Source organism: Saprolegnia parasitica (genome assembly GCF_000151545.1).
Source record: "Saprolegnia parasitica CBS 223.65 unplaced genomic scaffold supercont2.124, whole genome shotgun sequence".
NCBI classification, from domain to species: domain Eukaryota; phylum Oomycota; class Saprolegniomycetes; order Saprolegniales; family Saprolegniaceae; genus Saprolegnia; species Saprolegnia parasitica.
Window position 1 is genome coordinate 51,607 of NW_012156518.1, and position 13,405 is coordinate 65,011.

The following is a 13,405-nucleotide window of genomic DNA, read 5'->3' on the forward strand; positions in this document are numbered from 1 at the left end:
CAACTATTAATACAAGTAGAATATGGTAGTCTTCGTTGGGTTCATGCGGTTTGGACACTTTGTTAAAATAGAGCATTGGGAGAAGTCGTAGAGATTAGCCAAAGAGATGCTTTTCAAAGCGAATGTGCACCGTCGACGAGACGGCCGCGAGGTTCTTCAGCGCGAGTTCGAGGTCCGACTTAGTGTGCGCGGCCGAGACGCAGAACCGGACGCGGCCGAGGAGGAGCGGCGTCGCGGGGAAGCCGACCGTGACGACCGCCATGTCGCGCTTGAGGCACTGACGGGAAAACTCGGCAATCTTGGAGATCGAGTAGAGCATGACGGGGATGACGGGCGAGTCAAACTGACCGAGCGTCACGACACCAATGTCCTTGAGGCCCTGGCGCAGGTAGTTGCTGTTGTCGCGGAGCGCCTGGAGCTTGGTCGCGCCAATGGTCGTGCCGTCGCGGCCCATGATGACCTTGAACGCCGCGAGCACCTGCGCGGTGATGACCGGCGAGAGGCTCGTGCCGAGCGTGTGGCCGGCGCTCGCCGTCTTGAGCACGTGGATGATTTCTTTCGAGGCGGCAATGTAGCCGCCCATGCCGCCGAACGACTTGGTGAAGGTGCCCATGAGAATGTCAATCTCGCTCGGGTCCACGCCCGTGTACTCGCAGACACCGCGCCCGGTCGCGCCGAGCGCGCCAATCGAGTGGGCTTCGTCGACGTACATGTAGGCGCGGTACTTCTTGGCCACGTCGACGATCGCACGGAGGTTGCAGATCTCGCCTTCCATCGAGTAGATGCCTTCGACAATCACAAAGATCTTTTTCCACGGGCGGTGCGTGCGCGGCTGGCCCTCGGCGATCTTGGTGCGCAGCATGACCTCGAGATGCGCCGCATTGTTGTGCTTGAAGACAGCGACCGTCGCACCAGAGGCACGCGCGCCGTTGACGATCGACGTGTGGTTGAGTGCGTCCGAGATGATGAGCGTGCCTTGGCCCATGAGCGCGGGAATCGAGGCAGCGTTCGTGCCGTAGCCCATGTTGTAGACAATGGCCGCGGGCTTGCCGATGAACTCGGCGACGAGCGTCTCGAGCTCTTCGTGTTCGGGCGTCGTGCCATACTCGCCCGACGGCGCATTGCTGCACACGTTGCGCGCGTCGACGACCGGCAGCACCATGCGCGCGCACGTGCCCATCCAGTCGTCGGCAAAGCCGAGGTAGTTGTACGAGCCGAGGTTGAGGCAGTTTTGCGTCTCGTGCGTCCACGTCATCGACTTGTTGCCGTCGTGCGAGACGCGCTTGATGACGTCGATGCGCGCGCCCGGCGCCGACGACACCGGTCGGTTGAAGACGTCTTGGACGCGGTGGTAAATCCGGTTCGTGTAAAAGTTTTCCCACGCAATAAACATGTCGGCGACGCCCGGTCGGCGGTCCTCGGCCGACTGGTAGCGCGAGTAGCCGATCCACGAGCCGACAAAGTCGCGCAGCCGGCCAAAGGTGATGAGGATCGCAAAGTTGAAGTAGCAGAGGAAGGCCGCGACCAGCGGAACGTGCTCCTGGTCCTCGACCTTGGGCGTCTTCGTCGTCTTCGCCGTCTCCTTGGCCATCGTCGTAGGATCTGCGAAATCCGAAAATGCTGGACCTCCGCGGAAGCCGCCACCGGATACATGAATTGTGTATCCGGATGCACAGCCTTTATTTCGCATTTTAGCCAATGAGACGCGAGGTGGGACGCGGTGATTGGTCTCTTGGCAGAGCATGGCGGCCAGTAGCGAAGGCCATAAAAAGGGACCTCTACAGACATGTCAAAGATCGCAATACGATGATGATGCAATCAGCGAGCGTGAGAAAAGTAATCGCGCTCTGGTCCTCCTGACGTCGCCAGCAGTGCAGTTGTCGCCCGACGACTAACGAGCCCGCGCAGTGTCGATACGAAGAAGAGGATCGGACGTCGTCGTGACGCGGTAGCGACGGCATACAGGCGAGTGGGCGGGGCGTCCGTGGTGCAGAGACACGAGACAGGCGTGCAAATCTTGGCGCGACAAGCGGTGCAGACTCAATGAAATGGGGCGTGCCACTTCGGCGCCGTTCGCGGGTCGCCACATTGAAGATGACGGCGAGCGGTCATCGCGTCAACGGACAAGGTTGACGCGATGGTCGATATATTGTAAAGTTACTTGTCAGCGTATTTGAACTGAAAGATGGCGTTGTCGAGGCCGCCCGTCGAGACGGCAAACATGTCGCCTTTGGTAAACGTGCAGTTGGTCACGTGCGACGAGTGCCCGAGGTACGTCTTGGCCGTCGCCTAAGTGAGTATCCCATCATCCTCGCATCTCTGTTGATGGTAACGTACGTGCGCTGCGACGCACGGGTACCGGAACAAATTCACATGGCCATTGTCGTCGACCGTGAGGAGGTCTCTCTGCGACGACGCGCGTGCGGTGGCGTTGACGTCGGTGCCGTCGGCGCCCTTGGGCCAGATACCTACTCCATCGTACAGCGATCTACCCATCAAGCCTACTAATAGTGTCGACGACCTTGCACGGGCCAGCCCAGCGTGCACGTCCACGTGGCCCACTTGACGTCGCGCAGCGCATTTGCACTTGTGACCTGCTTGCCCTTGTCGGCTTGCCAAAAGAGGAGGTCGTACGCGCCGCAGTTGCTCTGGAGATAGCTTGCATCCGATGAAAAGTCGAGCGACGTGATGTAGCTGCTATGGCCTTTGCACACGCAGCGCTTCGTGTACGCGGGGGCGGCGAAGAGGTAGATGCGCTGGTCGTGGCTACCGACCGCGAGCGTCTTGCCGTCCGGCGCGTACCGCAGTACCGAGATGGCCTTGAGACTCACGCGCAGGTCCGCGACGACGTCGCCATCGAGCGCTTCTTTCAGCACGACAACCTACCACCGCGACGGTGAGCTGGCATGAGGATCTGGATAGTACCGAGCCATCGTTGGCACCAACGGCAATATGGGTGCCGTCCGGGGACATGGCGACCGCGCGCCACTTCTTGGGCATCGACTGCTTGGCGAGGAGCGTTCGATTGGGGCCGTCCCAGAGCCGCACCGTGCCGTCGTCGCCAGCAGTCACAAACTGCTGCTTCTCAGGATGCGGTGCGAGGCCCCATAGCTCGCCGCCGGCGTGGCCTTCGATAAATTTGGTGACGATCGCATCCTTCTTGGCCCGAATGTCGGCCAAGTCGACTTCGCAAATCTCGCAGCCTTGTGTGCCCAAAAGCAGCTTTCCGTCCGCGACACTGAGGCTCCGAACGCTGCCATTGAGGGTCCAGGATCGATCCTTCTCACGGGACTTGGCGCTGCTGAGCGCCGATGTCAACGACGCTTTGCGGAGATCAAACGAGAGGAGCGGCTCGAGGCTGTAGCTCCACAGCCGCACGAGGCCGTCACGGCCGCCCGACAAGACGTTCTTGGCCTTGACATCGTGCAAGAGGCAGTTGATCGCACCCTATGTGTCGATAGAAAAACGATGAAAATGGGCGTCTACCTCGTGGGCGTGGGCGAGGACGGCAGTGACGCCCCGGCCTTTCCAGCGGTAGAGCGATCCGTCGGCTTGGCCCGTCACTGCCTCGTTGAGCACAAAAATGCAAGCAAGCACGGTGCCGCGGCTGTCGCCTTTGCCAAAGCTGCCTTTCTTGAGCGAAATCGTCGTTTGGGACAAGCTCCAGAAGAGCACGGTCTTTTCGCCGACGCTCACGCCGTCACTTGCGAGCACATCGAGGCAGAGAATCTACCCTACCTTGATACCCTGATAGATACATACAAAAACCTACTTTTTGCTTGGACGCTGAACACGAAGCGACGAGCTTGCCTTGGAGCGAGTAGATGGCGAGGCTGTGGTCGTCGTCCATGCCATGCGACACAATGAGGTCGCCTGTCGAATTGAAAGCGACCAGCGCAACGCCCCGCCGGTGGAAGCCTGCCATCGTACAGAGACTCGACCCGCTGTTGGCATCCCACAAGATCAATTTGGGCGTCTTTCCGACCTCGCCACTCACGACCAAGTGGCCTTCGGGGTGCACGGCGAGGCAGAGAATGTCGTTCGTGTGGCCGTAATGGAAGATCTGCCGGTGCGTCTGCTTGTTGTAGACAACACCGAGTGCCGCCGTGTGGTAAATGCAGCTCGAGCTGTCGGCGCCAAAGCGGAGATTGTTGCGCGTATCAAAGCCCCGGTACCCATGCACAAACACGAGATCGAGGTTGCCACTGGGTGCATCGCCGTCGTCTACGACCCATGGTATATCTTTCAAAAAATAGGTCGAACGAAGTACCTGGCTTGGACGTCCACCCGCTCGGCTCGCGGATCGCACCCAGCCAGGGCTTGACAGCTAAGAATTCATCGCCGCCTTCCTTCTTGGCGGCTTCAAACGCGTGACTTAGAAGCCGCTCGTCCGAGACGAGCGCGGCGTGCGCCTTGGTGGCGCTGGCGTCATGCGCCGTTAGCGACGCACGCTCCTTGATCTCGTCGGCAAAGTCGGTGCGCCACACAAAGAGCGTCCGGTCAAAGCTGCCGAGGCTGAGGAGGAACGCATTCCGTGCGCTGAATCGAATCGTGTGCAGCGGTGAGGCGTGGCCATAGTACGTCTTGGCCGCGCTGCGCTCGACGCACGGGTACCAGAGCAGCTGCAAGCGACCTTGCATGTCCCCCAGGCCACCACGGGTAGCTGCGACGAGAACGCACCGCCAGGTTTCTCCGACTGGACGCGGTCCGAGCACGAGAGTGGAATGCCCTAAATCCAACGCGTTTTACAAGTGGTTTGTCTCGCATGCGTACCTGCGACGCGCCGGTGAGCGCCCAGTTACTCGGACACGTGCAGCTGTGCCAATGCGTCTCGCGCGCCGCGACCGAGTGCTCGAGAAGTGCACCGGTGGCAACGTCCCAAAAGGCACACTCGAGGTCCAGCGTGTTGCTACGCAAAATGGTCGAGTCCAAGTTGAAGTCGACGTGCGCGATCGGGCTCCGGCCCGGTAGCGTCGACTCGCACACTTTCGAGAGCGTATACAACAACTTGTCCTTGATCGCAACCACGTAAATCTTGGCGTCGTGGCAGGCGACCGCCAAGACTGCGCCGCAGGGTGCGTACTCGACGTCCCGGCACGCGTGGTGACTTAGTGCCACGGTCGTGAGAGACTCAAGTGTTGCCGCATCGAGCACTTGCAGCGCACCGGATGCAAAGGCGACCGCCAAATGGATCTTGTCGTCGGCCATGGGCATCGGGGAGTAGGCCAAGGCCGTCGGCGCGGAAGCCAGCACCATGGCGCGCAGCTGCAGGTGCGTATGGAGGTCCCAGAGTCGCAGTGTCTTGTCGTCACCGGCCGTCACAATCATATCTTGTGTCGGATGGCACGCAAGACCTCGAATCGCACCAACTGCGAGGCCATGCCACGCTAAAAGCACGTTCGGCTCGGCGCTGCGCCGTGCGTCCGATGGGAGTGCGATCACCGGTGTGACGAGCCACTCGAGACACGATGGAGAGAGGGCAATCAGAAGGCTCTCGTCCGTGACAACGACCAGCGTGACGTCGTGCGCGGTGACACCAACGATTGACGCCGATGTCGACCAGCGCGCGGCTTGGACGAGCGACTCGGACGCTTTCAGCGGCACTTGCCACACGAGAAGAGACCCGTCCGAGGCGGCGGTCACGAGCGTTTTGACAGCCACGTGGTACAAGGCGACCTTGACCGGCGCCGAGTGGGCTTGCACAACACAGACGGCGTGCGTGTGCTCCCATAGGATCAGCGAGCCGTCTTCGCAGCCCGTCACCGTGAGGTTGCCGCCGGCCGTTGCGACGCAGAGAAGGGTCTGACGCAAAGCGACGCGCCCAAACACACCTTGCTGCGATGCTAAATGGTATCGGTTCTCGACGGTCCAGAATCGAATGTGGTTGACGCCACACGTCACGAACGACGCGCCGTCGAGCGTAAACGCGCAGTCCATCACCTATGCCAACAATGAAAGTGGCAATGACAGAAGATCGTGCAGTCTACGCGCTCCAGCGTGTTTTGGGCAACGTCAATCTGGTGCATTTCCTTCCATAAAAACGCCGCCACCGAGTGGTACCGGTCGGCAATGACGGCCACGAGGAGGTCCGCGCCATTGAACGCGAGGAAGAGCACGGGTGCGCTCACAGCGTGTACGCCCAGGGTCTCCATCGAGGAGGCATCCCAGATAACGAGCTGGGAAAACGACCCCGTCGCAACGACCTTGCCGAGCGGATGCACGGCCACACTACAGCAACAACATCATCCTTGATCTTGCATCCGAGACAAGTATGTACCTCGTGATGCGCTGCTTGTGGTAGACGTAGCGCGACTGGACGCGGGTTGTCGGCTCGAACACAACGCCAAGTGTCGCCGCCGAGTAGACGATCGAACCCGAGTCTGTGCACCCGAGCATGGCTCGGCCGTTGCTCCAATTCATACCGTGCACGTAGGCGAGCTCGAGGTCCAAGTCGGGCGCCTCCCTACGCCAGCACGTATGGATTCTATCGCCGAGTCGAGCTGCGTACGCCTTGTGGTGGGGATTCGGCGTGTAGTACGATGGGGTCAGGAGCGTGGCCATGGCGGGATTAGGCCGACTGCGCTCGCTTGGCGGCGTCCACTGCAAGAGGTGGGCATCCGCGCACGGGTCTTCCGCCTGCATTCTCCATTTTCAATGCCATGGTTGGTGAAAAGAAGACGCATTCGTACCGCCGACACGACGTGCTTGGGGCGCGGCTGCTCGTCGGCAGCCTCCTTTGTGATCTTCCACTGGCAAATGCAGTGGTCGGCGGTGGTGGCCGAGACGAGGAGCCCGTCGTTGCGTGCGAAACCGAGGTACGCGAGGTCGTGCGGACTGTGGCCCAAGACGCACTTGGCGAGGTTGTCCAGTGCAGGGTACGCACGAAGTGCAATGCTTCCGTTGCGAGTGACGGCCGCGAGGAGGGTCTGGTGACGGTTGACGCACGCGGCCGAGATCTCGTCGTGGTTAGCATGCAGCATCTGCACCGAGTAGCCAATTCGACTGCGGAACGAGCTCCACAGCGTATCGCGCACGTGCTGGACGACCGAGACGCGCGTGGCCGAGAGGAGGTCCCAGAAGCGGAGTCCGCTGCCGTGCTGGCTCTGCAGGTACCGATTGTCGACGGAGAAATCCAGCGATGTCCCAGGCACCGCGGCTTCGTTGGCCAGAGGCTTGAGGAGGCACTGCTGGCAGAGACGAAACGTCGCTGCGGTTGTCGGCTCGACGCGGTAGACGTAAATGAGTCCGTTGGCACCAGACGCCGCGAGCAGCTGGTCATTGTTGGCCCACTGGATCGCAACAATCGCTGCTTGGGCATGCCGAAAATTGCACAGCATCTTGGTACACTTGTGGTCCAAAAGCACAATCTACATGTCGCATCGTAGGTCTGCCCCAATGACACGATCATACTGTGCCGTCCGCGCAGCCCATGGCCAGCCAGTCGCCGCTCGTGGCGTACGCGAGGCACTTCCCGGGAGCGTACATGAGCAGCGGCATGCTCGTGAGCGGCTCGCGCTTCCGGAGACTCCACCGACGCACGACGCGGTCGAGGCCGCAGGACGCAAACTCGGCGCGCTTGGGTGTTGTCGCGAGGCCCGAGATCGCTTCGTGCTGATGGAACGCCGTGACAAGGGTCACGGCGCCCGAAACTTCGTTGACTTGCAGAATTTTGCACGAGCGCGTACCCACAAGCAGTGTCCCTTGATTCGTCTCGTCGTTGTAGTTGTAACAGAGACTCGTGATGCGAAAGTCCGAGAGCGACAGCGGCAGTGTACTCAAGTCCATCGGGTGGCCAATCGTCTGCAGCGTCGAGTCCCACTGATGGATCGTTCCATCCTTTCCGCCCGAGAAGAGCGACGCGCGCGCGACGTAGAGGCAGTTGACCGACTCCTTGATCTACACACGTGTGAGGGCGAGGGGTCATGTGTCACGTATAAACAACTGGGTGGGCTTGCGTTGTGCGGACGAGCCGGCGGTTCTGGAACTGGTACAGCTGACCGAGACTCGTGCCCACAATCACATACGACTGGTAGTACACGACCGAGAGAAACCCTTGCCAGATGCCCATCGTGCCGAGCGCCGCGCGCTCCTTTTTTAAAATGCGGTTCTCGACCGAGAAAAACTCGAGCGACTTGTCGCCTGCGACCACCTACGAAAAGGTCGTCGGCCTTCGGTTCGGTCCTCGTTACACGCACCACTTCTTGGCCGTTGTCGTGGATCGCCACCGCCAGCGCTTTTCGCGTCGACCCAATGCCAGACGCGACGACGCTCTTCGAGGGCCAGTCCCACACGGCAATGCGGTGGTTTGGGTCCAACCCGACCGAGACGAGCTGGGTATCGTAGCGCTGCGCAAATGCAAGGAGCGCGATGCCGTCGTCGTGAAACTGCGATAGAATCGAGAGGCAGTCGAGCGAGAGCGGCGACCAGACATGGATCGCGCAGTTGGGGCCGACATCTCCCGTCGCGACCTTGTCGCCGTTGGCACACACGGCCAGCGACAGGATCGCATTCGTATGTCCCTGCATCCAGTTGATCAATCCGTACGAGGTGGTCGAAAAAGAAAGATCCTCTTACCTCGTAGTAGCGTTGTTCGTGCCGCACCGCGTTGTACACGATCGCGTGGCGAGAGACCGAGTAGACAATGTCCCCATGGCACGTGTACCGTACGTTGTTCCGAGCGTCGTATCCCCGGTAGCCATAGACCCACTCGAGGGAGATGTTGACGGGGGGGAGGCGGCGCGGCGCCGGCTTTGGGTTGAGTGGCTCGACCATCCACGGTTCGAGCTGAAACGGAGATGCACTTGTCGCGGGCTTGGTCGGAGGCGCCAGGCTTGGTGGCGGTGTGCAGCATTCGACCTCAATGTCCGAGTCGTCGTCGCTGGCCTAGAAGATAAGATATCCGTCGTCAATCCATAGACAGAATAGGGCCATCGATACAGACGGTATGACATCCATACCTCTTGGATCCACTCGGCTTCGGGCACGCGTTCCTTGGCTGTCTCGGAGATGAGCCGGAAGGCGTCCATGTAGAGCATGAACTCGCGGTTGCTGCGCGCCCACGCAATAAACTCCTCATAGTTGAGTGCGTCGCTCTGGTCCTACGCATATTCGTTCGTTCGTCTTCACTCGCTTTGCATGTACCCGGCCAAAGCGTGAGAACGCTTGCTGTGCGACTTGGACAAACGTCGGGATCGGCGGCACGGACGCGAGGCAACCGCCCGTGAGGATCGTGATCCCGCCGTAGCACGACCGCATGAGGAGGGCCTAGACACACAGGTCCATGACCTTTTGCATCCGACGCGAGTGCATCCTTCGTACGAGCTCGATGGGCGAGAGCGATCCGTTCAAGTTGAAGTCGAACACTTCAAAGGCAACTAGATGCGCACCTTACAGGCTGCTCGAGACATCGGGAGCAATACGTACACCGGGCCTTCTCTTCAAACGTGTCTTGGCAGATGACGGTGAGGCCGCCAATGAACTCGAGGCCGTCGATGCGTCCATCTTGCTTGCCGTCGCGCGTCGCGTCGAGGATGGCAAAGATCTCCTTGATCGAGACCGCGTCTGGCTGCTTGAGCAGGATGAGCGACTCGAGTTGGCTCTCGGTGATGGCAAAGCCCCAGTCTTGCGGAAGCGCGCGTAGAGGTCGCGGACGTCGGCGAGCGTCCCTGCAGGAAGCGAGAGATGACGATGAAGATGGACGCTGCTCGTACACTGCGAGAAGTACTTGGTCTCGCGCATGAGCTCGACCGGCTCCTCGTTGTAGCGCTGCTTCCCGAGGATCGTCCCCATGCTTCTTCGACGTTGGAAACTGCGATCCACGGAAACATCCGTATAGCACCGCGTATCCGGAAGATCCGCGTCGTGACGTGGCAGTACCACCTGCAAGCATATCCAGGACGGAGAAAGGGGACACCGCGAGCGCTCCATGTTTGCGAGGCAGTCGCACCATACAGTCGTTAATCGGTCGCTAGTCGGTTGTGAGGAGGTCGTTAGTCGGTCGCGAGGCAGTCGTTAGTCGGTCGCGAGGCAGTCGTTAGTCGGTCGCGAGGAGGTCGTCATGCTGAAGGTGGGGCAGCATCTTGGGAACCCTGTCAACATCAACATGGGTTCGATCACTACAATTTCGATGCAGAACATTGCCGCCAGTCGTTGTCGTCGAATGCGATGCGCTAAACCTCGCAGCGTTATATCAACCAATATGATATGATATGATAAAGAATGGATTGAAATCGTTATATATATATAAACGTGTTTCGCGTTATCTTCGTTGTTACAAAGAGTTCGCATACGTAGAGACTAGCAATCTCCTTCTTCTTCATTCGCTCGCCGTGAAATCTTTATACAGACGTAAAGACTCCACCTACATCGACTTACGTACTAGATGTGTGTTGAACGTCGGTGGTCGTCAAAAGCTCATCGACGTGCTGGAGCTCATCGGCCGGCAATACGTCGTGTCATCGTCGTTATCAACTCCCTATCGTTGTTGGCTACAAGGTCATTCTTGGCTTCTCGACTGGATCGTTCAGGAGGGTCGCGTTCCGTGCGCCAACGAGGTTCGCGACCATTGGATCGCACGGTCCACAACAGCATGTATCTTGTTGCTTTCGTTATTCCAAACGTGTGCACTGCGCATCTTTAGTGGGCACGCGTCGTTACGATGAGCGTCTGGAGGCGCTCGATGGCGCTCTGAAGCGTCGACGTCTCTTTGCAGTACGCGAAGCGCACGTAGTTGTGTCCGAGCGCCTTGTGCTCGTCGCAGTAAAAGGCGCTGACGGGAATCGCCGTCACACGCTTCTCGATCGTGAGGTACCGGCAAAAAGCATAATCGCGCGACCCTTTTTCGAGGTACTTTGTCGGTATCTCAACGTTGGCAATGTTGACAAGAAGAAAGGCGCCGCCGTCGGCGACAACGACGCCGAGCCCGAGGGCGGTAAAGGCGGCGATAAGTAGGTCCCGTCCCGCTTTGTGGCGAGCGGCGACGCTTACAAAGTACGAGTCGTGCGACTGAAATGGCTCGTCGGCCTGCTCGAGCATGGCCGCCACCGCCTCCTGGAGCGGGGTCGCAACGCTGTCGAAAGACGGTGTGAGATAGATCACCAACCAGTGTGCTAATAGTTTGCTACCTGAACTGGATCCAGTTGTTGGCGAGATGGATACGCTGGACGAGCGACGAGGGTCCGACGGCCCACCCAATCTTCCAGCCCGTCACCGAGAAGGTTTTTCCCGCGGACGAGATCGTGATGGAGCGCTCGTACATGCCCGGGAGGTTGGCGAACCGAGGGTAGGGCACAAAGCTCATGTGCTCGTACACGTCATCACAGAGCACGACGACCCGGGGGTACCTAATGCGAGCCTCTTTGTTGGCAGCATGTGTGGACATGGAGCCTACCGGGCAACAATGGAAGCGAGGCGCGCGAGCTCGGGCTCTGTAAAAACCTTGCCCGTTGGGTTGTGTGGGCTGTTGATGATCAAGACCTGGTGCATGTGTCTGCGTTACGAGTGGGTCGGTGCATTAGGATGTACCCGCGTATGAGCAGAGAAGGCGGCCTCGACCGCATCGCCGTCGAGTGTAAACTGCGCCGCGTCGCAGCGCAGCGGCACAAACTTGCAGCACCCACCGGCCATTTGGACTTGAGCGGCGTAGATATCAAAGGCCGGCTCGAGCACGACCACTTCGTCGCGTGGCGACGAGAGCAAGCCCATGAGGGCGCTGTACATGACCTCGGTGGCGCCGACCCCGATCGCAATGTCGGTCGTCGCTTCGATAGGTCGGTGCAGCTGCTTGGAGTACCTCGCAGCCAGTGCTCGCACGAGGCGCAAGTGGCCTTGCGGGCGCGCGTACTGGTTAAAGTCCATATCGATCGCGCTGCGGGCATGGGCCTTGAACATGGCCTCCATCGGCCAGTCGGGAAAGCCTACGACAACGACCTTTATCATTCGTGGCATAGCTCGTGGCGGAAGTACCTTGGCCGAGGTTGATGGCGCCATGTTGCAGCGCGAGCGGCGTGAACTCGTGCCACACCGTGGGCTGGTCAAAGCCGTGCAGTCGATCCGCCATGCTGTGCTGCCGACCGAACACACCCGAACGAAAAACGACCAACACTCTAGTTGAAGCAGTCGCTTTTTTATTCAATTTTAATTCATTTTTCGACAACGACCAAATGGGTCAAATGGGTTAAACAGACCGTGGGCGCTGTGACGTTCGAGCTGGCGCGAGCGGGAAGATCCAGCCTCCATCTGCATCGTACGACGACACGACAACGTCGTCCATTGACATGGCACGCATTAATATTTATGTATTTGTTGTGGTGGTACAAATGGGGTTCATAGTCGAGGAGCTAGCACAGAGAGAGAAGGTTCACGGCGACACGGGCTGGGCCGTGTCCGAGCCGGACGAGCCAGACGCGCCTTTCTTGGCCTTCTTCCGCTTCTGCGCGCGGCGGCGGTTCCGGCGCTTCTTCTGGTCCTCGCTCATCGCCTTCTTAGCCGCGTACATCTCATCGTCGTCGGTCGTGCTGGCGTCAATGCTGTGGAAGGTCGGTCGTGCCTTGGTCACAAGCGCCGGGGACAAAATTTGGTCGGGTGTCACAATCTCGACACGGACGGGGCTCGACTTGGTTTCCTTCTTGGCGATCTGGCTACTGACCTGGATGGGCGCGACGGCCACCTGGACAGGCGCTTCTTCCACCTCGGGGGCTGGGACGACGGCTTCAACAGTGGCAGCCTCCTCAACCGCGATCTCCACGGCAGCAGGAGCTTCAACGACGACGGGGGCTTCAACGACGATGGGGGCTTTGATGATGGGAGTCGCGACAGCCTCAGCGGCAATCTCCGTGACAGGGACTGGCTCTTGGACAACGGGGGTCGTTACGGGCTCGGCGACTTCGACAGCCGCTGGCGTCTCGGTGACGACAGTCGAGGTGGCTTCCGCTTCGATTTTTTGGGCCTTCTTGGCTTCAAAGTTGAGGCAGATCTTGGAGATCATGTTGACGGCCGCTTCCGCCGACTGCACGGCGGCGACGCCGTCCACCGTCGCATCGCCTTCCTTGACGGGGTCGACAGCGTCTTCTTCATCGGCATCCTTGTTGTTGTCGACAGGCACGTCGTCGTCGTGCGTGTCTTGGTTGCTGCTGACCTCATCGATCGCATCTTCCTCCTCTTCCTCTTCTTCGGGATTGGCCGCGACAGCCTTCTTTTCCTCTTCTTCGTGGGCCGTCACATGCTTGGCAATGTGGAGGAGACCATCGAGGAGCTGCTGGCCCTTCTCGGAGAGCGCCAATGGCGCCAACTGCGTCATGAACGCGTCCAGTTGTGACTTGCGCTTGTCGCTGGACGGCGCAAAGAACGACTTGGGCGGGAACGGAAGGCTCGCGACCGCCTTGTCGGACTTCGAGACCTAAGGAAT

The 13,405-nt window shown here is 59.7% G+C and overlaps 4 protein-coding genes across 4 annotated transcripts; all 4 read right to left on the minus strand.

Annotated features, from left to right (window-relative positions):
- Positions 1-19: 19 nt before the first annotated feature.
- On the minus strand, positions 20-1,613 carry SPRG_14330 (hypothetical protein). The gene has a single exon (XM_012353458.1). The coding sequence runs from the start codon at positions 1,589-1,591 to the stop codon at positions 95-97; it is 1,497 nt and encodes a 498-aa protein (XP_012208848.1). The 5' UTR covers positions 1,592-1,613; the 3' UTR covers positions 20-94.
- Positions 1,614-2,157: 544 nt separating this feature from the next.
- On the minus strand, positions 2,158-9,789 carry SPRG_14331 (hypothetical protein; the record flags this gene model as incomplete). Its single annotated transcript, XM_012353459.1, has 21 exons — positions 2,158-2,289; positions 2,338-2,468; positions 2,522-2,882; positions 2,926-3,447; positions 3,487-3,729; positions 3,773-4,224; positions 4,271-4,633; positions 4,681-4,729; positions 4,774-5,940; positions 5,988-6,228; positions 6,278-6,636; positions 6,690-7,367; positions 7,411-7,896; positions 7,943-8,149; positions 8,196-8,519; positions 8,575-8,883; positions 8,958-9,098; positions 9,142-9,264; positions 9,319-9,374; positions 9,424-9,665; positions 9,725-9,789. 21 exons carry the CDS (start codon positions 9,787-9,789, stop codon positions 2,158-2,160), a joined length of 6,651 nt encoding a protein of 2,216 aa, XP_012208849.1.
- A 725-nt stretch (positions 9,790-10,514) lies between these two features.
- SPRG_14332 (hypothetical protein) lies at positions 10,515-12,098 on the minus strand. Its single transcript, XM_012353460.1, has 5 exons — positions 11,965-12,098; positions 11,524-11,915; positions 11,390-11,475; positions 11,124-11,342; positions 10,515-11,068 (listed from the first exon to the last, which is right to left on the minus strand). Exons 1-5 carry the CDS (start codon positions 12,056-12,058, stop codon positions 10,636-10,638), a joined length of 1,224 nt encoding a protein of 407 aa, XP_012208850.1. The 5' UTR covers positions 12,059-12,098; the 3' UTR covers positions 10,515-10,635.
- Positions 12,099-12,253: 155 nt separating this feature from the next.
- SPRG_14333 (hypothetical protein) lies at positions 12,254-13,398 on the minus strand. The gene has a single exon (XM_012353461.1). It carries the CDS (start codon positions 13,295-13,297, stop codon positions 12,359-12,361), a length of 939 nt encoding a protein of 312 aa, XP_012208851.1. The 5' UTR covers positions 13,298-13,398; the 3' UTR covers positions 12,254-12,358.
- Positions 13,399-13,405: the final 7 nt, after the last annotated feature.